The 27958-nt window shown below is 37.4% G+C and overlaps 1 protein-coding gene across 2 annotated transcripts; it reads right to left on the bottom strand.

Moving 5' to 3' along the window:
* Positions 1–292: 292 nt before the first annotated feature.
* On the bottom strand, positions 293–27949 carry CD36 (CD36 molecule). 2 transcript variants are annotated; one of them, XM_057422531.1, is made up of 14 exons: positions 27796–27949; positions 24639–24875; positions 15731–15891; positions 13495–13639; positions 11064–11243; positions 10832–10923; positions 10323–10369; positions 8755–8824; positions 6925–7112; positions 6018–6136; positions 4603–4676; positions 3774–3828; positions 3412–3576; positions 293–2733 (listed from the first exon to the last, which is right to left on the bottom strand). In XM_057422531.1, the coding sequence occupies exons 2-13, from the start codon at positions 24756–24758 to the stop codon at positions 3412–3414; spliced, it is 1416 nt and encodes a 471-aa protein (XP_057278514.1). In that variant the 5' UTR covers positions 24759–24875; positions 27796–27949; the 3' UTR covers positions 293–2733. The 2 variants fall into 2 exon arrangements, with proteins under 2 accessions (XP_057278514.1, XP_057278515.1); XM_057422532.1 differs by having other exon boundaries at positions 24639–24872; positions 27796–27943.
* Positions 27950–27958: the final 9 nt, after the last annotated feature.

Here is a 27958-nt window from a genome sequence, read left to right as displayed (position 1 = left end):
CAGACTGAAGCCAAAACACAGCACTGCAACAGTTACTAGGGAGAAAATTAACTCTATCCCAGACAAAACCAGGACAGTAATTTAGAGCATAAATGTTGTATGTCGCTGGTATTTATAAAATACTATGTGAAAGCTGATACGCACTTCAAAGCAGCTGTGATATGCCAGAGCACAATGACATAACAAGGTTAGCCATAAGCTTGCTTATTCAACAATACATAAAATCAACCCCTAGGAAAAAAAACAAAACAAACCTAAAATACCAAGAAAAGAAACAGTGACTTCGTTACTCAACACAGAAAGTTTTATTTACAATTAGACATAAAGGATCTCAGAAAGAAGAGTTTGAACTTTATTTGTATTGAGTTTATTAACATTTCTAATAAATGTTTATCCTGCACTGTTTGAACAAATGTAAATACTTAACATTAACCTTAACAACATGAATTAACAATAACTGTAGCCGATGCTTTGGACAAAATAATTATAATTCAAGTGTAGTCTAGGTGCTGACCATAGTTTAAAAGTCTAAACCTGCACTGAGATCAATGAGATTATACATATGAACAAACTTTGTACGCATGCAAATTTGAGCCTTAAGACATTTAAAATCATGGCCTGATTTCCTTGAGCACTGCTGTTGGAGCATCACATAGCACTAGACAATACAAGTAGAGCAAAATAACTTGCCAACAATGGACTTGAAGCCAAAGAAAATGAAGTTGAAATGCTAGTGTATCAATAGCAACAGGAGCATTGCTGTTCCTTTCATGGAAGCATCTCACTGTTAGATTCTGGCAGAAAAGACTAGTTCTATTATAAAATCTTAGTTTCAGATCTTGAACCACAGCAGAATTGTGCTTATTTTCGGGGAGAAGGTGACCCTGTCTTTAGCTATCCTCATAGTTTTTTGATCAGTCCATAGGACTGTAGGGATGCTTTTAGTTGTGTCAAACTCTCCCCAGACTATTATGGGAACAAAGCATCACATGTGATACCAGCAATAATGTAGAGATGAGAGAAAAGTCTCATTTTTCATTGACTAGCAAGCACCATGAGCAAGAAAATGCATGGGCTTTCTAAGGAGAGCTGAGCTTCCCTTGAGTGTCATGACATCTTCACATCTCCTGCCCAGTTTGCATTTCCAGCTCACAGCTGGAAAAGAGAGTGTAGGCATGTACCACATAGAGATTGCCTTCAAGAATAATCTCCTGGGATTTCTGTGACTCACCAGCTCTATTGATTGCTACACAACTTTGTCTACAAAGAATATCAGATTAAAACAACAGCATTTTATTCTGTTGGGTTTTCCTCTTCATTTCTAAAGGGCAAAAACACCTTCCTAAAGATGCTTGGCCAAAGATACTGTCCTTTACTAGCACAACAAAACTTTTGGTTTAAAGTTCATTGTTGCATTATTTCCAGGCTGTGAGAGGCTGGCCATGTTTGATTTTCCTTTTTCTGTGCGGCTCCTGTTTAAGGGCACAAAAGATCCAAAAAGAAACCTTAGAAAGTGCTGAACTTAGGCACTCATTCTGAGTTCACGTGAAGGGACCCCACAACACTAAGTATCTGCCCTATTGACTCCCATTTCTAAGATGTGGCATTCAGATTAAATGAAAAAGTAAACTATTTATGTGGGTGGCAGTGTTTACCACCTGTCTACAGGTTGATGCACCTCATTAAACAAACGGTTGCACAAATTATCTTGTGGCAGATGGTTTATCAGAAAGAAGTGGGGCTACCTGTTTTCATTAATGTTCTCCTACAGCACGGAAATGGAACCCTTTGATGTTTGATCCAAATCATTATCTCAGTCCTTCCTGTGTCTGGAGCATTCTGGAATATTTTGTCTTGACCTTAAAGGCGGTACATCAGATCATTCCCTGAGGGAGGCCTTGGGCAAAGTGGGTTAGAGTAGAGCAGAGGTGGGTGTTCAAGCAAAAGCCAGAAAGAAGAGCACAGAGGAGGCAACAGAAAAAACAGTGGAGCAGGTTGGGAGTTAGGGAGTGATTCAGATTACTAGACAGCTGTGGAGCCAAGTGTCTATGAGCTCCATCAACAAATGAATGACTGTGGTGTGCCTATGAGCCATGTCCATATAAAATGTATAAACCACATATTTTAGTAAGTCTTTTATTAACTTCATGTATTACAGTTAGTAACTTTACATAATAAACTTCACATTCAACGCAATTTGCGTCCCTGAATAGAGGACAGAGAGCAGTTCTATTGCAGCAGCTTCCACTCCTTGAAGGAACAGAAAGAAATATTGTAATGAGAGCATCTAGAGCACAGCATGAGCTCAAGGGTGTTGTCATTCCCAGCCTGTGCTCAGAAGATCAGCAAACAGCTTTCATTTGTCTTGCAATCCCAGAAGATAAAAAGTAGCAAATTGCATAAATGGCAAAAGGTGGACTAAAATCCAAATGCGCCTCAACTTCAGTCTACTTGAATGTCATTTAAAATGTGTAACAAGGTTCAAATAATCAAAGTTATTTGAAAGCATAGTTTCCATGGTGACCTCTTTAGTGATATCAGAAGTGTGGACCTTTGGTAACTTCAGCTCATTTGCGCTGGTGAGTTGGTCTTCTCAAAATGGAAAAGCATGTTGAATTCCGCAGCATGTAGGACTGGCTGTGCCTTGAATCATACCTTTTGTCTTTGAATTTTAACATGCTGCTTGGCTGAAATTTCAATTAAACTCTGACTATTTCTGAAGTCTTTTGTTACCTGTAGTGAAATAAAATCAGAATTCAGCATGTGATGAGGTAAATCTTCATCTTAAAAAGCATACTTTTCACCATAACATTAATGTCTTGGAACTTCTTTTTCAATTACTTCCAAAATTTGTTTTTTCCATTAATCAATCAGTGCATTAATCAACAACTTAGATATTCTACCCATAAGGGGAGTACATTCAGTCTTAGTGGACTATGCATTTGGGAGATGTTTAAACTAACATGATGGTGATGCACAACTGACAGAAAGAATTGAGAAACCCTATCCAACACTCAATAAAAAGTGTCATTTATACTGGGTTCTCTGAATCTCAAACAGGGGTATGTCATGGAAGAGCACAGGAATCTGCAGCTGTGTGGCCTGTGTCCCAGAGAAGAACTAGAGGGCACTGCTGAACAGTCAATTTTCATAAATCACAAAGAGCATGTTTTACTTTGGAATAAAAAAAGATGTTGGTCTCCTGATATAGTTCTCAATACCCTTTCCTCAGTGCATTAATTGCGTCCTGAAAGATTAAACCTAGGAAGAGAATTTGAAATTCTGGATGAACGACTGCTGAATTTACTAGTACTTAAAAAGTAAAAACAGATAAATAGGTAATGATTCTGAGCTTCTTGAAACCCTGAGAAAAACCTACTACTGAGGACTGAGCTGTTAGCACTTACTTACTTATTTTAATTTCTTTGATCTGCATATGAAGTAGGACCCCATGAATGCGACGAACAGCACAGCACCTGCAATCATTAACACCATCTGCAGCATATTCAGCATCTGGACACGACCGGTGACTTTAGTTCTGAACATTTCTGCTTTCTCATCCCCAATAACAGCAGACTGAAACAGTGCAAGAAAAATGTCAGTGAAAGATGAGTATGCAAGCCCTCACTTGCTGAATATATTCTTGGTGTGTGCAAATCACAGAGTGAGGTAAATTTCAGGACACCAAGACTGGAAAAGCTAGCTCATTTTTTTGCTTCATTTGTCTGGTTTTTTTTAAACAGTGAAAATTAACGGACAGTGAATATACTAACCTCATTTAGCCAAAGAAGAGGAAAAATATAAGGTTTTTGAACTTTTGATAAAGCTCTGAAATGAGAAAATAAGTACAGCATGTTACCTTTAGTTTGGTGCATAAGCCCAGCCTCTACTTAAACATTTTTGTTCTCCTCTAACTACGTTTCTAAATTCCAGATGTACCTTTTTAGTATAGTCTTGGACTGAAAAAGAAATAAATTAGCTTACAATTAATTACATCCGATTTATATATATCAGGCAACCATCTCTTTCTGTTTAGTCTTCCATATGTGGGTAGTCACAAAGAAGAAAGTCTGGACACAGCTAGGTGTTGGTGGGAGGGTCTTAACACCTGTGTCACGTTCACCTGCCAGAGGTGCAGGATAATGAAAAGCACATCTGTGCATGTACATTTGGGCCAGTGAAGGGAAAAGAAACAGCAAGAGACCCATCAACCCTTGTGATAAAATCCATATAGTGACAGAGCACACAAATTCTCTCACTGGATTTATTTCAGAGGATGCATTTTGCCTTCTATCCTCATGACTCCCATTTGGGTTTTGTAAGAATGTTGTTTTTAAGAACATTTTGCCTTGTAAGTTTCTGTGGGGAAAATCAGATGTGTGTTAAAATGCTTGGGCAGTCGCTTGCTCAAGAAACCTTGCTGTTTCGCTGAAATTCATGTTCTCTGAAAAGTCAGGACTAAAATATTTGCAAGAAAGACAAAAACAGTTTGGGAAAGTATTTTTATTCCTTCTTTCCCCAGCCATTTCTACCGATACTTTCCTAGACCAATTGCCTCTCTCACAAAACCACTTTAGAGTAAAATAATGAATTAGTACTTACTCGATTTTTGCTGCAGGTTTCACAAGGAGGTTTACTTGCAATCGTTTTGCAAATTGTAGTGTGAAACCGGTGATCTAAAATCAGAAAAGAAAAAACCCAACCACATTAATTTTAATTTTTGAATTGGATGCTGAAGCCTAGAACACGGACTGCGCCTAAAAGAACTTTGCTGTCATTTTATCCTTGTGCTTTGAAGGATTTAATTTTATGAAATTTTCATGTTTCTGAGGGTCTTGCATTTCTCTTAGAAGTTCAGATTTTGTGGCTTTACCACAGTTACTTTTGTAATTTGCAATTGAAACTGAAGGCAAGAAATAGATTAAAAATACTAAATCAGTCATGAACTGGTTTAGGGTGGGGCTTTTTTTCCCACCAGAAATCAGCTAAATTTCCCTTTTCAAAAAGAAGAATGTTTAACTTGCACAGAGCCAAAAAAAAATACAAATGAGATCATTACATATCAGAAAGCACATATCAAAACAAATGTAAGATTTTTCCTTCATCTCCTTCTTTTCTCCTTTATCCTCCACAGAGGTAAAACAGGGTGTAATTCTTGAAAATTTCATATCAGATTTAGGAAATTCTGGTTGATTTCTCTATTACAAATAAGGTGAAACAAAGATTTAATTTTAGATGTCTTCACTGAAGTTACACAGCTTAACTGTTAAACTATATGACTAAAATAGTTGAGTGAAAATCCTGAATTTTCTCTTGTTGTACAGATTCAAAGACAGCAAAATAAAATCTTGGAAACATAGAATTCACCAGATAGATAGTTCAGAAAACTTTGCTAAATACATTTAAACTTAAGATTTTGGATCACTGGAACAGAAGTAGCTGTAAAATTGGATGAAATCAAAATCAGAGCTGAATCATAAATTCATGCAGTTTGGAAGATCTCTTGGACAATCCAAGGCACAAAGATGATATTAGATCTCTTCTAGGCTAGTCTGTTTAGACTTCTAGCAATTTGCTTGGAAATAAACTGGTTTATATTTATGTCATTTCAATTGAGATATAATTATACAAATATGGGTAGCTGTAGAAAATAAAAAAGTGAGTATAGAGGGAACAGAAGAACTTTCTTAGGAAATACTTTTCTCTAAAGCCCTTGCAGGTCATAGAAAACATATAGCATACTTCAAAGTTTGAGGAGGCTCTTTAATCCTAAATTTTCGGTAAGAAAAAAATCAAAACTTATTTTCCAGACTTTAAAGGTCAGAATGAGGCACAGTTCTGCTCTAAATTTCCCCTGCTAAAACGTAGCACTAAAGAGATCTTGCAGAATCAAGCATGAAAATCTTGTATCTTCTGCTCATCCCTCTGGTAAAAGGCCTGTTCTTTTGCAATTAAATTTAAACATTGCAAGTTCACTCAGTTACAATTACAATTACAGTTACAATATTTGGACTTACAGGCTCTACATCTAGAAATGTCTCATGCTCCTGCTCATCTGGGTTCAGGCCTTCAACATCATGCAATATAGACTCACTTGCATGAAGAAAATGCGGGAGAGAGATAAATACTGGTCTTCCTATTTAAAAACAAAACAAACTCACTTGAATCATTAAGCCTTGTTTCAGTGTTCATCTTCTCAAGTTAAAAACACAGTGTTTTACATAGACAGATAATCCTGATTAAAATTTTAATAGTCCCACCCCCCAAAAGAAGTTTAAGCATTTCTGTTATTCTACTGCCATGAGGGAAATTTGCACAGTGAAATAAACTGTAGTTACAAATCTGCTTGTCTGTGGGATAGGTATTGCTCCCAGTTTCACATGGAGGTGAGGACCTGAGTTTCACTGTTTTCCCTCACCCTCATGATCTTGATTTAGCAGAAAGCAAGCTTGAAGGGAACTCCTGCTGTCCACTCTGCACCAAATGCAAACTCTCTGTATATTCATTACATTGCACTGATGCTAAACTAAGCCAGTAGTGTCTCTCAGTCTCTGCATGTGTGTATGCAATGCACATCTGCATGCGAGTTGTGTACACACACTCTCACACCCCATGTGTGTGAATTATCACAAAAACAAGGACTGTGACTATCCTGGCTTTTATAGTGTAGCCGGCTTTCCTTTCTATAGATGCATTACTGCAATCTCTGTATATGAGCTGTAGCATCATGATTTTGCAGAGCATTATGAAAAATACAGAAATATTATAGTCCTCATTTTGTGAAATGTGGCAGGTCTCACAGCAATCTGTAGAAGTATTCACAAACACAAATGTCCTGTATCTTAAAGTAGCATATCCGCTACAGGACACCTGCTTTCTCCCCGGTTAAATGGCTTGTTTGGCAGTACTGTATCACTACTATACCTGCTTTGCAGGCGCTGATGTCTAGGACTCCAGCTATTGTGCAGTTCTTTGATATGATTTGATCTGTACAGAAGCAATAATTATCGCTGACTTCAGCAGGCGATGCAAATGCTTCGCGAGGAACTGCAAAACGGTACAGTGAGATTCCCTTCACATTCTGCTCACCCTGGAAAACTCCATAGATCGATCTAAATATAGAAAAGGAGAAACTGGCTTCAGTCATTTGGGTTACTAGTGTGAGTGCATGACAACACTCCTTAAGGATCCTCTGTCACCTTCTTAAAAGAATTACTCCAGAGAGCCAATGTCCAGGCTCACTGCACACTATTCAGCAGTTTGCAGGGGTGTTCCTCTGTAATGGAGAGTATTCCACAACTTTAAAAAAGGATGTACAAGCTTAGAAGTGAGCACAACAGTACACAAAAAAACCAGACACAAATACTAACGCTGCTAATAAACAATATAAACAAAACTATCGTATTAACTATGAGCTCTTTTCCCTACATGCTTCTACACCCACTGTTATTATGAAAGTTTTGAAAGTTTTGGACTACAGTAGAGATACTTAGCAATATAAATCAGCTCTGGTATAGAGTTTTGCTGACCTAATAGATAATACTAATCTGAGCTTTATGAGGCAGGCAATATTCTGCGTCCATTACATGTGAATCAGAATACCACTTAAGCTTCTTTTTGCTCATACATTATCAACTGATAGGGACACGTGGTTGTTACACGGTAAAGTAACCAGGGCAGCAACGTTTCTTATTGCAGCAAAGAAAAAAAATAGAAGGGTTCTGGCATTTGCAACATGGACAGAACCCTTTTACATGACCCTATTCAGTGTAACCTTTGAGTGACCGTTACTGTCCTTCCTCATTGTTCACTAATTGTGAGATTCAATAGCAAGAGGGATCTCTTAAACTGCATGCAACCGATCCAAAGAATTTTGTCATTTCTCCTCTGCATAGAATTCCCTTTTCCATGACTTGTGAAATGTTTTCCAGTTTGGGGATAAAATTACTTCATAAAAAAGAAAAAGAACTTGAACATCATGTAAAAACACTGATCTTCAAAACCAGCCTGCACAGCAAATGACCCACTTTAAACCCTGTTAAAGGGAAGAAGCTGTTTCCAGGCAGCAAAACAAATAAGGGGGTTGAAACTCCCAAAGTAAATACACTGTGATGCACTTTAAATCTTATAACATAGCTTTCAGCAATCCCACTGGAGAACTCAGGGACACTGGATATCCACAGCAGAAAAAGCAGGCTGAAAAGCCATCAGTATGGGATGTAGTAAGCAGGTTTGTTTGTTTGTAAATACTCAAAAATAAAATATGTAAAAATATCCTGTGAGAAAACAATTTTGAGTATCTAATGTATGACAGTAAATCCTGCTCTTCATAGTGATCTGCGGAAATGCCAAAGACAGGCCGAACAAACCCAAGCTGTACCTATTGCCTTCTCAGACCAAACAAGGCAGGTTAATGGGTTCTGATTTTAAAAGAAGTTCACGGCTTTGAACGCTGTCTCAATGTCTTTCACAGAACTGTAGCAGCTCACAGCAGTGTCAGATAGCCTTAAATTATACATCTGTAACTGGCTGATATACACCATAAATACTTTACTATGTGACATAAGGTGGTAGAATCAGGTTCTGAATCATGGGCGTAGCTCATGAATTTACTTGTGTTTAGGTGAAATGCTTCTATTGAACTGCCTTGGTGACCTAGGCCCAAGCACAGCCACTGCAGCCACCCTCTGAAATGAAAAAGCATTCAGATGGGACACACAGGTATGTACACACACCAGGAAGGGACCAGCCTACCTGCAAATATCAGAGGAGAAGAAGCGCAGTACCTGATCCTTCTTAACAAAGGGTGGGAATGATGCCCCATCTGTGAATAAAGTAAAATAAGAACGTGAAATCAGTTCCACTTAGAAAACACAATTTAGTTTCTGGCTCAATACTCAGCTGTCACTTTCTATAAAGCTGTGAAAAACATAAACAAAATGAGTCACTTCTGGGGAAAATATTTATGTAAGTTATTGCTCAGTGAGAGGCACTCCACAGATAAGATTGTATTGCTTTTGAAAGTGAATTATGGCGGGTTGGTTTTTTTTTTCTCCCACTGATTTGAAACTATATGATCAAGTCCATTAAAAACAGGATACAAAAAACAACTGTGCTAAAGCTAAAGCTAAATGCTAAACCTTTTTCAACAAAGTTTGCTCAAGTGGACCTCTTCTTTGTAAGCTGAGAACCTCTCTATAGCTAAGGGAGAGAAGGGAGCACTTCTAGGGTACAGTCCATCTCACCCCATGGTAGACATGCAAAATAGGTGAGACTACTAGCACTTTAGTGGTGTCTTTCTCTCCACTCACTATAAAAAGAACACAACCAGTTCAGATGCCTATTTCTGCATTGCAAGCATCCAGGATTAAGTAAGAAGTGTCTGCCGTTTTCGCAAACAAGGTGTTGTAACAAGCCTTTAACCAACACATTTGTTAGTTCTTGCTACAATTTCTGTTTAGTTTCTTAGTCAGCAGCCATAACCCAGGGATTGAAAACATCTGTGATATCTTTGAATCTAGTTGGCAAGAGCGAGACAGCTGAATTACAAACTGCCACTTGCCCACTGTTGACAGAAACATTTTTTTTGTTAAAGAAGATCCAAGGTCATCCTAGACATACACACTCTATTTCTATTTGAAAGGTTGGCAAATACAGAATCATTCCAATCCCTATACAAGAATACTGCTTAATATTTTTATCTAGACATTTGTTTATACTATGCATGTCGTGCTTTGGTGTGAAACCTTACAAAAAGGAATTGTCATTCTTACTTACAAGACTTTGCAAACTTACAAGCCTGCTTCTCTAAACACATCGTCTCTCCTGAGCAGTTACATTTAATGCTCTTGTAAACTGTGATAACAAGGTAACCTTTGATAACAAGGAAAAGCTTCATATTTTCACTGCGCTGGAGCACTTTGTCTAGACAGCTGAGTATGTTTATTCCATCAAATGTGGAAGAACAACAGAAAACTGACCCTGGGCAAAAAGGCTTCAGGCTCCATAAGAAAAACAGAGTTCTAAACCTAAGAAAATACTGCCTCTCATAAATTTAATCCCAGAGTTTAAAAAGGAGCTAATCCCTCCAGATTCATAGACTTTTGGAAAGTCAGATTACTAATAGGTACACACATATCCACATATAATAGTAGTGGTATGTATACATTCATTATATAGACATTTTGTATACAGAATACAGATCTGTCAAAACCCAGGGTTATTAACTTAAATATTGTATTTATTATGTTGTGTTTATTGTAGCATTATTCCCTTGCAATATCAAGAAATGTATTGAAGTTTTAAAAAGCTTTAATACTCACCTGTGCCATTAACCAAATCGCAGTGACCTTCCCAGTATGAAAGATTCCTTTAAGATGAAAAAAAAATCACGCTGCATGTAGTATATCATATTGTGTAATCAATTTCATTACCTGTTTAATTGCTAAATAGTGCTGCTAAATTATATTGCTAAATAAAGCTGCTCCTGTATAAGCCTGGTTCATTAAAAAAGTCAGAAAACAGATACGTTCATTCATTTTTTCAGATCCACTTGATGATGCACTAGAACTAGATGAAAGGGATCTAGCTACTTAAGTATGAAAACCAGAAGTAGCTATTTGTACCAAAGAACCAATAACTGATATAAATTCAAGCTCTTAATGGAATTAAGAGCTAAAAGGGAAAGGTGTTTTTGCTAAGTCCAGGGCTTGATCCAGCTTCCTTTGAATTGCTGAAGATTTTCCATTTATCTATAGTTCTCAGCCAATCAAGCCTTAAGAGCCACATCTTGAAAATAAGTATGCATTTTAATTATACAAAGCTATGGTACCTTTTGTTTTTATAGCTTTCAATTATTGCTGTTTGTTTAATATCGTTTTGCCCGGTATTCACTTTGTAAAGTCCATCAAACGTCCCATTATACTGTAACAGACACAAGAAGTAGGAACAACAGTTAGAAGTACTGAACCAGATTGTAACATTGTCAGGTTTTAGTTCCTCACAGCAGTTATCATTCACAGAATGGTAACTGAAGGTTTTGCCTCCTCATTGGTTTCACTTACCGGGTAGAAGACTCCCAGAACTGGGTCCAAGGGGAAGGGGACCTTGTTTAAGAAGGGATCTTTGTACCCCCACAGTATTTCTTTCACTGTTCTGTTCTGAAGCATGGATGACTTCGAAGCTTTAATCCAAGTGTTTAATAGTAGTTGTATAAAAGTGTTTGTATACAAGGCAGGTGCAGCCTACAACAGCAATAAAAATTAATGTTTAGCATACAATTCTGCATGCACAGTTCTCTTTTCTATGCCATCTCCATATGTCACATACTTTAGATTCACTCATGCTATAAACATGTAAGCAAAGGATACAAGACTTGTTAGTTATTGGCTTAGATAAGTTGTTTAAGTTTGCTGTTAAGCTAATGGCAGTGCAGCTGTACCCTACATGCAACTGACCAAGTGCTTCATCTCCATTATTTCTTTGCTTAGAAAGAACACACATTTGTAACAAACAAGTATCTTCTGAACAGCTTTAATTCTAAATAATAGATAACTTTTCCTAATTCAACGGAGAATATTGTAAGTTTGCCAGCAGTAATTGTAATGAACATTCCCAGACGTATAAACACAAAGTCAAGCCCCTAAACACACTGAGCAGTGTTTGGAAAGCAAACAAATGATCTATGTTGGCCTGTATCAAAACAGTTTTGATAAGTAGATCTGTGTAAACTGGTCTTTTACTGGTTCTTTTAGAGTAAATTCTCTCAGCATAGGCCAATTAGTGGGCCACCTTTTTGTACGTAGTGCTGTGAGTGTAACAGTCTCCTTTGTTCTCAATTCCTACCCTTTTCATCCCCATGAATCTTTCAGTGTTGTCTGAAATTGAAACAAGTAGGCAGAAAGCATGGATATTACAAGACTATGAGATAGAGATGTGGGCTCAATCCCCTAAAGGTTAAAAAAGTATGAAAAACATCCCTCTAAAATCCTTTTAAGGACAAATTTATGATATAAAAGGTGAGCTCTACTTGATTAAAGTCAGTGCTTTCAAATGAGATAGACAGACCCTCTGTGGGAATTTAGGCTTACACCAGTTTGTTTCTGAACACCAAAATGGAGCTTGGATCCTCTGATGCTGTCTCCCTTGACAGAGATTCTTCAATGCACGAGTTTACGCCTAGAGCCATAAAGAGCTACGTGGTTCAAAGTGTGGGAGCTGAGCAGTATTAGTTAATTCTGTGGCATGAAGGAATCTGAGCATAGGAAACAAGAAAAGTTTTTCAAAAGATAAGTGCTGGCCTAAATTAGGACAGAGCCAGAATATATCCAGTCAGAATAAGGTCATTCACCTTTATTTATTAGTTTTTTTTTCTCCCTAGAGAAAAGAAAGCTCAAGGGGACCTCATCACAATATTCCAGTACTTAAAGGGCATCTACGAAGAGGATGGAAGCTCTTTCTTACACAGGAGTGACATGAAGAAGACAAGGGGCAATGGGTATGAGTTGCACAAGGAAAAATTTCATCTTGATAGAAGAAATATATTTTTTTAACAGTGAGGACAGTAAATCACTGCAATGTCATAGAGTCCCCATCACTAGAGGTTTTTGAGGTGCAATTGGACAGGGTGCTAGAAAATTCAATATAGACTCCCTTTCTCAGAACAGGTTGGGTCAAATGATCTTTTAAGGTCTCTTCCAACATGGAATTTTATATGATTCTGTGATTGTTGGTGTAAATCTATTTTGGTTTACACCAAGCACCTCTTTACTCTCCCCCTATCAGGCACCCTCTCACAGTAATCCTGAGCAATCAGACACCCCCAGAGTTAGTGCAAGACAATCAGGCAGCACAACCAGGGCTGATTATGAACATGAAAACTGCAAGCAGTAGTCAAGGGTAAAACAGTCTCAGCCTGTGATGACACAGAAACATCTGGACTTAAAAGACGCTAGCACTGCTCTAGGTGGGTACTCCTGTGTCTTTCTTTGAAGGACTAAGTAGGGCTCAGGGGATGCCATTGCAGTGGTGCTGAGGGGCACCATGGGAGGCAAGCAGCTGCACTGGTGAGGCCATGCAATACACAGAGTGTGGTATTACAGCCTCCCCTGCAAAGCAGGACTGAGGATATTACGGAAAGAATATGGGAAATCTGCCTTGTACTGTTCATGCTGTACCTCAGAGAGATAATCCACTCACAAACTCTAGATTTGTTCCCACACTAAAATTTGCTAGAAGGATATTTTTTGTTATATTCCACCCAAACACTTCTATTAACAAGTTCATTTTCATTTACTGATGAGATTACCCTGGGAATATAAGGAATCCTTTAAGTATATGCAGTATATCTTCAGTGTAGCTGACATTCATGTCACCTGAGTCATAGAGAGGAAACCTATCCAGTGGCAGTTTCAGTGTTGCTAATGCTAACTTCTCCATTTCTTCCAGTCTATTAACATCTGAATGTGGACATTATGGTTTTGTTTCTTTACTTACAACAACAGCAAGGTTGAGGCAGGTGATGGTATCATTTTCTGTCCCAACAGACATATCAGGTTCAAAACGAGCAATGTTGGGCAGCATGTAGGATATTGTGCCATCAGAGTTTTCTGTGATATTTTCTTTGGGTAAATATCTCACCCTTGAAAGACAAAATTAAAACAGAATGGTTTTAATATTTGATTTTTGAGACAATACAGCCCTGCCTGACTGAAGATTTTTGATATGTTAATGAACATTTTTGTTGACGAATGTTAAATACTTTATAACTATTGAAAGAATTCTAAACTTTTCATATGAATATGTGCAAAAATCCAATTTTCTGTAAAAAATATTGTTTTGGAAATATTTCCTTAGTGCCTAATGGACCATTTTTTTCTTGATACTAAAATGAAAACAAATATTTCCTTTTTATTTTCATTTCAATAAATGGACCTTGTATCTTTTTATATTTTGTTTTAAATTAATTGTGTTTTGCCCTGTTTTTTTTTCTAAGCTTTCTCATGGTTGAATGTAATTAGAAGGGAGTGACTCAGAATAGCTGATAAGCACTTTTAAGGACTGATCTGATAGGCTTGTGTTGCAATGAAGCAGGTTACAGGTTAAATCCATAATTGGAGTCACATTGATAACATTTCATATGCATGTGGAGATTTATAAGCAGCCTTTCAGCTCCACTGAGATTCTCATAAGCCTCTCAATCAAGCCCTGTCAGCAGATCTCTAAGGTACAAAACTCTACTGCAATTCTAGCTTTAGCTCAGCTCTACAAACCCCCATCCTCCTGCTGACCCTTCTGTGGGGGCAGCATCCAGGAGGCATCACAGGACTTGGTCTATGCCATGGGATCTTAAGGGTACTTCATCAGATCTTCCAGCATGGACCAAAAAGTTCAGAGAATTGTTTCACCATGGTGCAGATGTAGCCAGTGCATCACCTTACCCCAAAAGCAGCTGGATCCTGGCTTCTCAAGATTGGTTTGTGTGCATGTCATTTTGATTAATAGCCTAATATGTAGAGCATCTACCTGAATATTGGGAGATCTTTTTTCTTTTTCCCAACTGATGTTCCTTCTAACTGGAAATAAAAGATCTAAACCAAGATTTTCCAGCAGAATCACAAGACAGTTGGATTTTCAAAGCCACATATTGAAGGGAATATTGAGAGAGAGACTGTTACAGCGATTCAGGTAGACCCAATATCCCAGGTAAGAAATACTGCAATGGTGAGAAGAACTATAGCTATCATTTCTTACACAGTCTTCTCTAAGTTTCTGGCAGAGATTTGTCCCTGATACTAAAGGCACTATCACCACCACCAGAGTAAAACATTCCTGTTTGTTGGGAATTAACCTTCATAAGTATTTCTTAACTGGTTAGTTTCCCAGTTCCTGTGTACCCATTTCCAATGTCTTCCCAGGTACTTTCTGAACCAAGAGTTCTCTACTTCCAATGAGAAATAATCTTTTAGTCAGCAAAGTAACTCATCTGTAGATGCTTCAATGCATAACCGTCTTGCAAATGTAACATACACCCCCAAAGATCTCAGGGAAGAGGTACCCTTTTGTTTTAGGAAAGCAATCTCATAGCAAGGGTCCTGGTGACAGCTAGATATTGGGATTAATGACTCAGGAAGCATCAACTACTCCTATGCCCATATCACATTCAAAATTAAAGGAGTTTATTAAAAGTTTCCCTGAATGGGGATGGACTGCTGCCTCTAGGCCCCAGCTAGTACATTCAGAAAAAAGGAATAATTTTCAGAGGAAAAAATAAAAAAGTAAAAGCTATAGTTTAAAAATAAGTCATAAAGGAGCAAATAAGCAAAACACATTATGTAAAATAAATATGAGTGATATATGGGTGACAAGATAACCTCTTGGGTTTAGGGCATCTAATATATATTCTCCTATGTAAAAATTTGGCAAAAACTGAAAAACAACAAACACAACATCGTGTTGTTATGCCAACATCTTGATAAGGAGTAATAGTTTTTCACAAGAGCAAACAACTTTACACCTAATCACTAATTTGTATTTTCGCTGTCACAGTGCAAGGCTTTGTACAGAAAGCGTTTGTGATTGCTGTGTGGAGTTGCAGTTTACAGATTTTTGTCAAGTCTGACTAAAATACGATGCTGGAATTTCAAAAGTAAATTGTAACTCAGCAGAACTTTTTCTGACTTGAGTAAAACATGTCATATGACATGTCACACATTCAGGGGCCTTTGCTTACCTGTATGTGTAAGGTCCTCTTTGTTCAAGTTTTGGACGTGCTCCGGTCTCTAATACCTCTGAAGGATTTAGTACATGGAAAATCCAAAATTGCCTGTAAACTGAACTTCCTGGCACAAGCCAATTTTGAAAAGCAATGGTACCATTGGCAATGACAGCTTCCTAAAAGAACAAAAACAAAAGATAAAATTAACCACAAAAAGTGATTAACAAGCTGAATTTACTTTCCAGATAATCATAGAAGATTCACAAGCAAACAGGAAGAAAAGCTATCATTGATGTGAGGCATGCAGCACACGTTTCTGCCCAACATTTGAAGGTAGCCTGACATTCCTGCTGAGTGAGAGCAAAACCAAGGCCCCCTAAAATAAGTAACCACAAAGTTGATATGATTGCTACTCTAGCCTATAGAAACACTCTCCTACTGCTGTGGTTGGGCATTGCCCAAGTTCCTAAATACTTGAGAAATCCACTGATGATTTGCAATGAGAAAATTATTAAATAGAATATAAAAATAGAATGACTGAATGATACCGAGCAGTTTTTAGAATCCATAAACTACTTCTCATACATTTGGAAATAGTCCAAGGGAAGAAAGGAGAGTTATCTCTAAGCATTACTCAGTTAATAAGTAATTTTGCGCCCAGAGAAAGCAAATAGTGTTTTTGCAGGATTGTTTTTTGTCAGAAATCTTTTGTTACTAACACTGGGACTGTCTAAGAAATCTTTCTATTTTTGATAAAGATTTGTTAGAAAAGTTTCACAGTTCTAGGGAATGAGGGCAAAATATGGCTCAGGACATAGACAGGGTATCAAGAACCACTCTAGAATAGCCAGCAGATTTATGTCTGTGGCACTCAGCTATATGTTAAATGTCTATTCAGTCCTTAGGACTGTTGAGAAGGAGAGTTTATAGAGATGTTTCCTGTATTGTCAGGGGAATGCCTGCTCTCCCTGGTGTACCTCAGGCTTCTTTCTATATGATTTTCCCAAAACCCTGGGATTCTGTGTTTCTCCTTAATTGTAAAAATTCAGAATTTTTTCAGTAAGAAGAAAAATCTAGGCTGCCTGGCTCTAACACGAAATAATCTTTTATTAGAGCGGTGCAATATTGATTAGTTAATTTGCACAGCTCATAAAGTCCCATGAATTAAAAGGCTGGAATCCCTCCAGAGAACAAGAAACGACATTTTATATTGCAAGTTGCTAGATATTCTTTCTAAGGCTGCCTCTAGAGTTTGCTTAGCAGGCACCATCAAAAATACAGGATCTTACCAATTAAGAACCACTGCAGTTGGAAACAAATACCATGTTTTGGAGAGCTCATCACGTAGTCAGGGCTTTGTCTGTGGAAAGCTGTTTGTATGGTGCAGTTGCAAATGCCTTGCTCATGGTGTAAAGAACTGGGCTTGCTGTCTGAATAACTCCTATAATTAATGCACAATTGTATGAGAGGGGAAGGAAATCTTGCAGCAGAAACACGTTATCAACTTGAGGTCTTGTGCTCAGAGCAGACAGCTGAAGTTCTCTTCAGCCTTGTTTTGCAAACCTTCAGAGGTCAAAGACTATCACAGATGTGATCCAGCACAGGGCAGACCATCTCCTTGATGAAGAGAGAATAGTTTACATGACTCTGAAATCACCTTTTCAGTTTCCACAGAGAACTTCTCTAAGGATCTGAGAGAAGCAGAGTGCTAAAAAGAAAGGCTGAACTCGGTCTGCTCAGAGTCCGCCTGTGATCCGTACTCAGCAGGGTCATGGGATGGGGAGAGGCACCAGGATTTGACATCCTGCCTCTGTGTAACTGAATTAGGGAAATGGTTAAGGATTCCTGGCAGCAACACGTTCAAAAGGACAAACTAAACTCTCTAGAGGTCAACAACACACAGGCACAGAGGTGAATAGAGAAGTGTCAACCTTGTAGCAACAGATTTTAGAGTAGTGTTACTTTCTTCTTAAAAGAAGTTTCCCCCTCCTTTCATTCCTCCTTACCCTCATAATCCTTTGCTAAGGATTATAATAGCACAGAATTATATGTTAACTTCTCTTCCACTGCAGAGTTTGCTCGGGGTGCCTGAGCCATAAGACCTGTCTTTCCATCCTGTATAGACACAGAAATACTCCCCAACCTGCCTCCAGCTCTAGGCATTCTGAGCACTTTGAAAAATGTTTATTCTACAATAATGACATCCTACAACTTTATGTTGACTTGGAAGGATATAAGGAGCATGCTTCCTCACATGTAAATTATTTTTTTTTCAAAGGGTGGATCTTTGCTGTAATCTTCTTTCTGCTATTGCAAGGAAAACCAAAAGTGTGCATCACTTTATGCTGACACTTTAGTACAAACAGGACATCTTTCCATCTAAGCTGAGACTACAGGCTATGTGACAAGCCTTTTTATATACTTTCTGTACTGCCCCTTGCTGCACTTCACTATAACGCGTACTTCTTTATCAATCTAAATTAAAGAGGTGTTGTGGCCCTCCTTTATTTTTCATTCAAGAATAACTACTATGTCCATATTATACCCTTAGGAAATGCCAACAGAGAAAAATTACTTTGGGCACTGTATGAAGAGATCCCTGGGACCTGAGTACATGGGACAAGCAGGTCATAAAGAGTTACTGTGTGGCTTTACAGCTCACCATTTACTATGTGCTAATGCCACCATGGACAATGCAGGGGGATGCTTCAATGGTCCAGCTGATACAAACTGATAGTGCTGCAGTCAAAGGGGCAAGCTGGCTCCCACAGCCTCCAGTTGCTGATTCATGTGCCTCCCCATTCCCTTGTGCCAGCTCTCATTCCCCAGGAAGCTGTTTCTGCCTGCTTTACTGGGGAAAGATTATTTTATTATTTGCCTCTGGTTTGTTGTTTTTTTTTCTTCTTTCTTTGTTTTTTTGGGGGGTTACCTTTCTACCAGTGAGCAACTTGGCTCAGTGGTCTGTGTAGGGGGAAAGATCAGATGAGAACATGAGTTAAAATAAAGGAAGCAGCAGGACAATAGAGCAAGACCATTGTTTTCAGTGGCATCCAGCCATTACCGTTAGTAACATTTCTCCCACAAAGGAGGTGTGTATGTTTCTCTGTTATATGGTTCAAGAGTGCAAACCGTGGGTTAAAGCAGAAGAAAATGTAGAGCTCTGTCATTATCCATGTCTTCATTTGATAAAACTAATATCCACCACACCAGCAAGCCCTTGGGTTTTGGCTGTTTGATCACCAGTGAGGTCAGCCCTAAACATTACCCTGTCTGTGGCTGGTCACTTGTATACTCCCCTAGTGACACTGCCATGCTTTGCAATACTATGAAAGGTGGGGCAATTCGGAAAACTACTAATCTGCAATTGATAATACAAAACACTTCTCAGCTAGTCGTCAGCTCTAATACCTTATGCAATAGTTAACTATTGTTGGCAACTCTAGCTATACAGTATCTAATTGCTACACAGCCAAGTCCATTTCATGATCTAACTGCGCAACAAAGTGAAATCAATAGGAACTTTAACCCCTTTGGTTTCTGACACATTTTTTCCCCCATTTATGCTGGTTCAGCTGGCAATACATAAATTCAAGAAATGCCAAGCAGTCAGCAATTGAAGCTTGCTGTATTTTGCTGCTTTGTGCTGAATTCAGCCAGCATGATTGCTGATGAAGAAATACAAAATGCAGGACAAAGTTGCTATCTCAACAAAAGATCTGCCCACATGGAAAAAAAAAGATGCCATTTTCTGGGAATTGGGAAATGCCATGAGTACCTTAGGAGGTAATAAAATTGTTACTAGTTTATTCCTGTGTTGTATGTGTTGGGCTGTGTATGTAAGCTGTAGGAAAGAACTGATACAACTCCCTAAAAATGGATAAATTAAGTTCCAGGAAAGCAAATAAAATTTTGTAGCTGAAAGTGTGAATAGCCATTTATTACTTTTTAAGTAATGATTATAAGCTTAGTGTTAGCCTTTCTATTCAGGCTTTGTTGGACCAAAACTTTTAGTCCTTTTTCAGTCCTTTACAATAAAAAATTATGGAAGCCAATCTAGTTTATCATTGGTAATGCTGGAATACATGTGATCACATAGATCACTTATGTTCTGCTGAGAGCCAGCAGTTATTTTAGCTTCATTAATTTTGATAAAGAAGCTGCATGGGAATGTCATAAGCACTATTTTAAATTAGAAGTGTTTTCTATGCCTCCAGTAGCTGAGGAGATATAATCTGGACAATTATAGATAACATATATAGACAGACAGATGCATAAACATAATGATTGCTAAAACTGACAGCCTTATTTCTAAAAACAAAAGAGACTAACCCTGAGAACTCTACAGGAAGAGTTCAGCACTGAGGTAATGTGACAAATCGTACGCCATTCTGTGCCATCAATTCATCAGGAATTCAGCACATTAAGTACCATTTTGTGGCTTCTGTTAATCTCCTGAGCTCAGGGGCTCAGTAGAAAGTAAAAGCTACTAGAGAAATGGAGATAAAGATTTTTTGGCAAATAAACCAGCTGGGGAAAAAACAAAACAAAACAAAACAAAACAAAACAAAACAAAAAACAACCAAAACTCAAAACAACCTGGATGAGCTGAAAAAAAAAAAAAGTTTTATCATAACTGAAATGATAGGAAATTTTCCTAAATAAATGGTATTTTTTTAAGGGAGGGAAAAGCAAAAAAACAGTAATTGAACCATCTCAAAATTTTTCCTTTCCACAATATCAGATGCAAGATTTCTTGAATTTTTTTTAATTCCCCTTTCTTTTTGATTTTTTAATTTTTAAAAATGATGATGTCTAATAATAATGATAACAGACATTATAACATACAACCGAAATGTGTGGAGTTGGCTAAAGAGGAACATTCTCATAGCCTCAAAATAATCTTTTTTTGCTAAGAACATGGAAAATTTCGTGTTTCACTCCTGACTGTGCCTAGGACAGTTTTCAACCCCCCATAAACCTTCATGGAAAGGCACCTCTACACTCTGGGTAAATTCAGTCTAGGAAACTAAGCCCTTTGGTACTGAAATCAGAGACACCTCTTAAGGGGGAAGCCTCCTTTCCCTAAATAGTAACAGTGCTGAAATATCTTAGCACTAATCTCATTAAGTGGATCTCTGCCAAGATGCTGGTGGCAGTGGTGTCGTTTTGAGCGTGGTCTTCAAGTGACCATTTCTTTAAAGAGACACTAAAATGTTCAGAAAATACATATAACATTGACTTTCTTTAAAACCCTGCCCCATACTGGAGGCCGGCCTGGAAACAGCTTATTTAAAAAACAGATCTGAGGTTAGAAAACATAGCAACGCTTTTTGTGTTGAAGCACACGTCTGTTAAACTAGAACACATGAGGAAATGACATGTTCCATGCTACATGGACTTTGAATTGTCCACCCATGGACTGTTTGTGGGTAGTGAACAGTACCTGCCTTCTAGGAAATAACAGCCTATACCCTGAGAGTCTCTATCAAATTTGTGAAGGGACCTGAGATTGTCTATGAACTTGCAGTTGCTTTCTCTTTGCTGCAACAACAGTATACAACCTTCCCAGAAAACATGTCCTTCAGTGTTTATTCAACCTAATGACTGCAGTAAAGAAGAAATGACTGTGGTAGAGTCTGATAAGCTGCAAAGATGTGCTCTTAAGGGAAACATGCTCAGGCTTCCCACAGCTAGCAGAACAAGAATGGTAAGAACTATTGATTGCATTGATTTTTTGAATTACAGTTATCCCTATTTATTGGCAGATGCTAAGAAGTTCGGATGGTGAATAAATTGATTGTAATGCAATTTGAAGAAATCTTGATAACAAGTTAGTTTATGACAATTTGACTAATTATAATATGAAGTGTCTTAAAACTATTCAAGAGAAAAAAAATCAACATTTCTTTCTCTAATCCAGCAATAAGCTTTTACAACAACATTCATTTCCCCTACAAATATAGATTAGGTCTTACTGCATTGCTGCTAACTTGTGCAAAGAACTGGGATTTGCACCGAAGTAGGATAGACAGAGGAACAAATATGAGTCTTTTTGCAAGCTTTGGACTGTGCAGATTTCAAAGCATAATTTTGCTTACAGTGGTGATACCTGAAACAATTACTCCTTTTTATTAAAAATACCGCATTTTGATATTTGTTTTCACTCAGTGGGTGAGGAGCTAAGTTCAGGCTTTGCCTCGTATAAATCCAAATAGAAATAAAAATGCTTACAGGCCATCTCTAAGATAACATCTTGTTCATTATTTTTTTCCTGTCCTAGAACCTCTGTTCTTAAGAAATTCCAAACAAAATAGTCATTGGAACTGATCTATTTCTAACAAAAATTTGTTTAGAAAATAACATTTTCAAAGGTAAAAATTTCAGAAAAACATATTTTCAGTATGCTCTGCTCAGCTGACCTGTTTCTTTTGCAGTCAGCTCTACATTTATCATAACTTGAATAACAAATATTTGTTTTTATTACTAGCTGTTTCATCAACACAAAGAAATGAGAATTAGTTAGATCAAAATCCCTCTTGAGCATCTGCTGAGCTGATCACATATTTCAACTGCTGTACCTTGGCGTATATTTTCTGAAAAGGAATTGTCTAAAGAGTCTCGTGGTCTCACTAAATAGTCAGCATGCTAAACAGGAAGAAAATAACCTAGACTTGTCCTTAGGAAAAAAAACATCTGTTCACTTAAATAAATAAAGCCTCTACAAATTTACTCTTCCATGTTTCATACAAATATTGGTTCAAATTTTCCTTTTTATATACATCAAACAAGCTGCCTTGAAATAGGCACAAGAATCTGAAGCACCATCACAATGTAGAAAATTATAAAGAGGTTGAAGAAAATATTGCTCCATATAATATTTTACCACTAAGAAATCATACAGGTATAATTTAGTATGTAGACACTTGCAAACTATGCTGTATAACTGGTTCATTATTATAAGCAAACAGATGAACCCATAACATCACTAATATATGTAATTTGCTTTGGAAATATTTACTGGCATAAGGCAACACTGGATAAATTCAAAGCGAATATTTAATGTAAGGAGATGCACATTTTTAAATTCTGCGCTTCTAAAAAACTTATTTCCTCAATACATCAATCAATTGAAAAAATTTACAGAGCATGACTCTGTAAAGTGTTGCAAGGTGGGTGAGACACTCTAGTGAGAAATACTTTATTGTTCTCTATAAATTTGAAAATTTCATGAAAAAGTAGGTTTTCATTGGATTTGCTGCAAATTTTAAATGTTATATAGAGCCCTTTAGGGTTTTTTTAAGTTTTTTTAAAAAGTAGTACCAGAATCTAGGCAGGGCCTTGACAGTTTAACATCTCCTGACAATTCTTGTATCTACCTCCTCAACTGACTTCCAAAGCTGTTAGTGGCAGTATTCCAGAAGGCTCTTAGAATAAGGATGTCCAAGGTCTCCACAGTCTGTCTTCAGTGTCACAGCAGACTCCTCATTAGGAGAACCTTCAGCCAAAGACCTTAAAGTTTCTATATTTTAATCTGTAGGAGACCCCATGTTGGCTGCAGTGACCCCACAGAGACTCCATGACTCTATGTCTCCATGGTGGACACAGCTGGGCTTCCGTGGTCTTCATTCAATACTATTACATGACATAGACCATCAGTTTTACACCCTTCCCACCAGAGAGTTAACAAATTAAGTTTTCATTTTATTTTAAAGACAAAACTAGATTTTAAAGATATAAAATCATCAAAGAAGGTAATCCTGCCCCTCTCGTCTCCTCTTGTGAGACCTCACTTGGAGTACTGTGTGTAGTTCTGGTGTCCTCAACATAAAAAAGACATGGAACTGTTGGAACAAGTCCAGAGGAGGGCCATGAGGATGATCAGGGGACTGGAGCAACTCCCATATGAAGACAGACTGTTGGGGCTGTTCAGCCTGGGGAAGAGAAGGCTGCATGGAGACCTTAGAGTAGCCTTCCAGTAGCTGAGGAGGGATGCTGGGGAGGGACCCTTCATTAGGGACTGTAGTGATAGGACAAGGAGTAATGGGTTAAAACTTAAACAGGGGAAGTTTAGATTGGATAGAAGGAAGAAATTCTTCCCTGTGAGGGTGGTGAGGCACTGGAATAGGTTGCCCAGGGAAGCTGTGAATGCTCCATCCCTGGCGGTGTTCAAGGCCAGGTTGGACGAAGCCTTGGGTGAGATGGTTTAGTGTGAGGTGTCCCTGCCCATGGCAGGGGGGTTGGAACTAGATGATCTTAAGGTCCTTTCCAACCCTAACTATTCTATGATTCTATAATTCTATGATCTGAAAAAACAGGAAAAAAAAAGAGGCTACAACACTCTACATCATCTATTCTTCACATTCCTTGAATCAAGGAGATTTATATGATCAGATCCTGCAGTTTTGTGTAGCACATTGACTTGGATCATCTCATCACAGAATGTGAGTTGAATGTATTTAAGTGTAGGATTAGATTCTGCATCAGAAGTTTGCGAAGTATGTAAATATAATTGTATGGAATAAGTACCAAAATAAGACAAAAATGCAGAAAAATAAAGAAGTGGATCATCATGAAAGAAAAATAAAGAAACTACAAACAATCATAATTAAAATAAATACAAAAATGCATAATTCAAAACTACATTACTGAAAACACTTCTTGAAAACAATATTTTGACGTCTCATGTGAAGCATGAAATAGAACAAGCAAGTAAACATGGCAATATAATGAATATATTGAAAAAACATTGCTGCAGCATCTTTTCTCAGGGAAGTTTAGATTGCACATGTTGCAAAAACTGGGTTTAATATAGAAAATAGAGAAAAAAGCAGAAGCAGAACAAAAGTTTTAAAAATAATGACCTTTCAATATCCAAAAACCATCCAGGCTGAAAAAAAAAAGTGAAAAAAAGGAAAATATGTACCTTTTTTATTGCTTTGCCTATGAGGTTATCTCCAACTGGTATCAGAACGCCTCCAAAGATAGCCAACACAGCACCGAAGATAGCCCCAGTGAGGAGCCCACAGTTTCTGTTACAGCCCATTCCTCTCCTTTGTCAGGTTACAGGCAGACAATGAACAAATATCTTGCTGTAAGACTTGATGGTGTTTTTCTCACTTCTTGGTCCCAATAGACTCACTGGTCTTCCTGAGAGAAGCTGCTAATGTAAGGAGAGAGTGAACAAAAATCACATTCCAAAGATCAAAGTGCAAAGGGCATGAGGTGAAGCAGGTAGAAAGATAACATTTCAAAAACAACCGGTGGCAGCCAGTGCCAAAAAGAAAAAATAATAAAGTTGTAAGCGATTTTGGCAAGTTAGCCACTTGTTCCATAACATTATCTTTTTTTTCCAGTCCAATTCTCCCTAAAAGACTGATAAGTTCTTTTATTAGACTTTTATTAGGCTTTTGGGGGGGGCTCTGTTGCATTAGGCATTGACATTATTATTTGCTGACACTTTTCCTGACACAAGCGCCCTCTCTAAAATCTCTCTATGCCAAAGAAAGAGGCTGTAGCCCTCTGCTTTTATCGAATCCTGCAATGCCCACAGATTCAGCTTCAGGAAAACCCATGAGTTCACACCACCAGTATGAACTACCCAGGGTGTTTCTGCATTAAGGCAATAAGGAAGCCCTCAAGGTCCATCAGCACCCTGTTAGGAATGGCAGCCTGTAATGAAAGGCACATAGGAGAAGTCTGTCTTTCCAAATCTGTCACTCCACAGTCCAATATTGAAGGGATAAAACTTTGTTTCATCAACTTCATGCAAAAGCATAACTGGATTTTCCTTTTAGACCTACATTCTTACCATCACCTGGTTTCACTAATCCCAATTGCCTTGGTCAGCAGACTGATGATGTGTCCTCCAATGTCCCACCAAAGCTAAATCATGTCTAAACCTGAGCCCAGACTACTTTGTCTGCACTGGAAACCCACTTTTTGCCTGCTCTTGCACTGACAGCAGTTTATGGCTCCCTTGCCATTAACAAGGACTATTTCTGTATATTTAAGCTCACTTGGTATTTTAATAATTTCTGCTTAGATACTTGCAAGCAGCGTGGTCAAAATATTACTTGCAAGCTCTGAAAAATACCCCTCCTATAAAAGTCAACCAGCCCATCCACGTGGAGGTACACCTTAATGTAACTGCAGGTTCACTTAGTTGCTTATCTCTCTACCAGCTGTTGCCATGTGTCTTTATGCAAAACAGCAATAGAACATCAATTTATTAAAGATTCTTTGATGTAGTGGATGAATGTGTAATGCAGCTAATGGCAAACTTCAAAGCAAACTCAAGTTAGAAATATATTAGACCTGAAAAACCTTTGAGTTCTCATTGGTTAGGTGATGTGGGGATTTAAAAATCTGATTGCTGTTACACATTGTAAGAAATCTAAGGAGAAGCAGAAGTTCTCAATATAATCAAATTCTGAAAATTAAGTATTTCAAGTTGATCTTTTTCCCCAATGTTATCTATTCTAACAGAATTTTTTTTTTTAAATGTGGAAATACACATTTGAAAATTTATAATTAAAATTATCACTTCCATAATGTTTAAAGAGGTCTTTCAAATATATATATATATATATATACACATACTTTTTTTGGCTTAAAAACTGAAGCTTTTCAAATTCAACAGAAGTACACCTTCGTCAAAATACATTTCCATCTAGGTTTCTACAACCTGTTCCAATGGATTAATTTTGTCTTAGTCAGACTAGGTATCTCTCATGAGCACTAGCAATAAGCAGCTAGAAAACAACTGGCTGCTAATAACTTGTGTCTATTCCAAGCTTTTGTAAACTGTAATATATTCACCCTTCTCCCATCAAACACAATGAAATAGCAGTCTAGACATATCTCAATTTATGCAATTCAAGTTATCAATTACACAACTGCAGTGAAGAGGACTCACAACATAACACTCAATTTCACATGGAAGTCAAGCTATTCTCATTTATTACAACTCAATGTAGAATATGAAGATGAAAGTAGAAATTTCCAATAAGAATGCAGTTGTGTCTGGGAATACAAGTGGACATTATTTACCTTGAGCAGAACAGAAAGTTCCATACTAAAATTAGATATTATCTATGAGACTACGGTATCATTTAAAATTAGATTTGACTACAAGATTAATATGAATATTCACCCTATTCTAAAGTGTTTGGTATGTACTTTTAATATTGTTTTAAATGTACTTAAGAGAATATTGACAATGGGAATGGTCCATGCAAATCTCTGAAAAGAAAATTTATAAACTGAATAGGAGAAAAAGTGCAAAATGTATTAAACATTTTATTCCCTATATAACTTATACTTCTGTAATGTAAGTTTAAATCAAGACTTAATAAAAATAAAACAGCATCATCTTTATTTTCTTAATGATTTCTCCATCTTTAACAGTAATTTTAAAATGTTGCTTGACGTGGCATTCCTTCAATCTTGCAGAGAATCAGACTTATTACCCCAAAAGAGACAAACTGTATGGAGAACAAAAGTGTGTTTAGCAAAAATTAAAATGGAGTTTGAAAATACTTATTAAGAGTTTCAACCCAAACCCATGGTGTTTATTTAAACATAATTCCAGTTTCTCCAAGGTCAAATGGTGAGATTAAAAATCCTGAAATTACTGACAGATAAACTTGCAGGAAAGACAATTTTTCTGCTTTTAAAAGCATGAAAATCACCAAACCCAAAACTAATTTGACCTGTGTTGAAATTATAGTTTTGACCTTTTCATCTGCAATAGTAAATGCTACAAATACAACTTTAAGAGGATGCATTTCTTATAAACTCACATGACTTCAGAACTGTAGGTTCAAGAATATTAAATAGCAAAAGACAGAATAAATTGGGAAAGCCAGCAGTACTGAACATAAAATACCACTGCTAACAATAATGAAGCATTTTATTAGGAAATGTAAAACTTCACTGTTCCTTGGAAACAGCTTTACAAAATCCTCCACTTTTTTTTTGTTAATTGCAAATAAATATTTTCAAGATTTTTCCCCAAAATTATTTTAAAAGTATTTCTGAGGAAAACCCTCTGATTTTAAACAATGTATTATATGACTCACCTTGAAAAAAGGCAACTGACTTTTCAGCTGAGCATACAAGCACTTAACACATGACTTGCATCAAGTTACGAGTAGACAAGCAGCTAAATCTCCACACCAAGCACATAGCCTCTATACTCCGAGGGAGTGTTTATATATTCCAAGAGATGTCATTTCCCTCTTT

Source organism: Pezoporus wallicus, unplaced genomic scaffold (assembly GCF_028554395.1).
Source record: "Pezoporus wallicus isolate ANWC-B61680 ecotype Strahan unplaced genomic scaffold, APGP_CSIRO_Pwel_v1 contig_3058, whole genome shotgun sequence".
In the NCBI taxonomy this organism is placed as follows: domain Eukaryota; kingdom Metazoa; phylum Chordata; class Aves; order Psittaciformes; family Psittacidae; genus Pezoporus; species Pezoporus wallicus.
This window is presented reverse-complemented; position numbering and strand designations above follow the sequence as displayed.

What these genes read in the sequence shown, in the direction of transcription:
- CD36 (XM_057422531.1), bottom strand. Translation starts at nt 24,758, where the DNA reads ATGGGCTGTAACAGAAACTGTGGGCTCCTCACTGGGGCTATCTTCGGT. An exon ending in GAAAGCTATAAAAACAAAAG is followed by an intron (nt 10,370 to 10,831) that starts GTACCATAGCTT and finishes TTCATCTTAAAG; the next exon opens with GAATCTTTCATACTGGGAAG. An exon ending in CGATTTGGTTAATGGCACAG is followed by an intron (nt 8,825 to 10,322) that starts GTGAGTATTAAA and finishes CTTTATTCACAG; the next exon opens with ATGGGGCATCATTCCCACCC.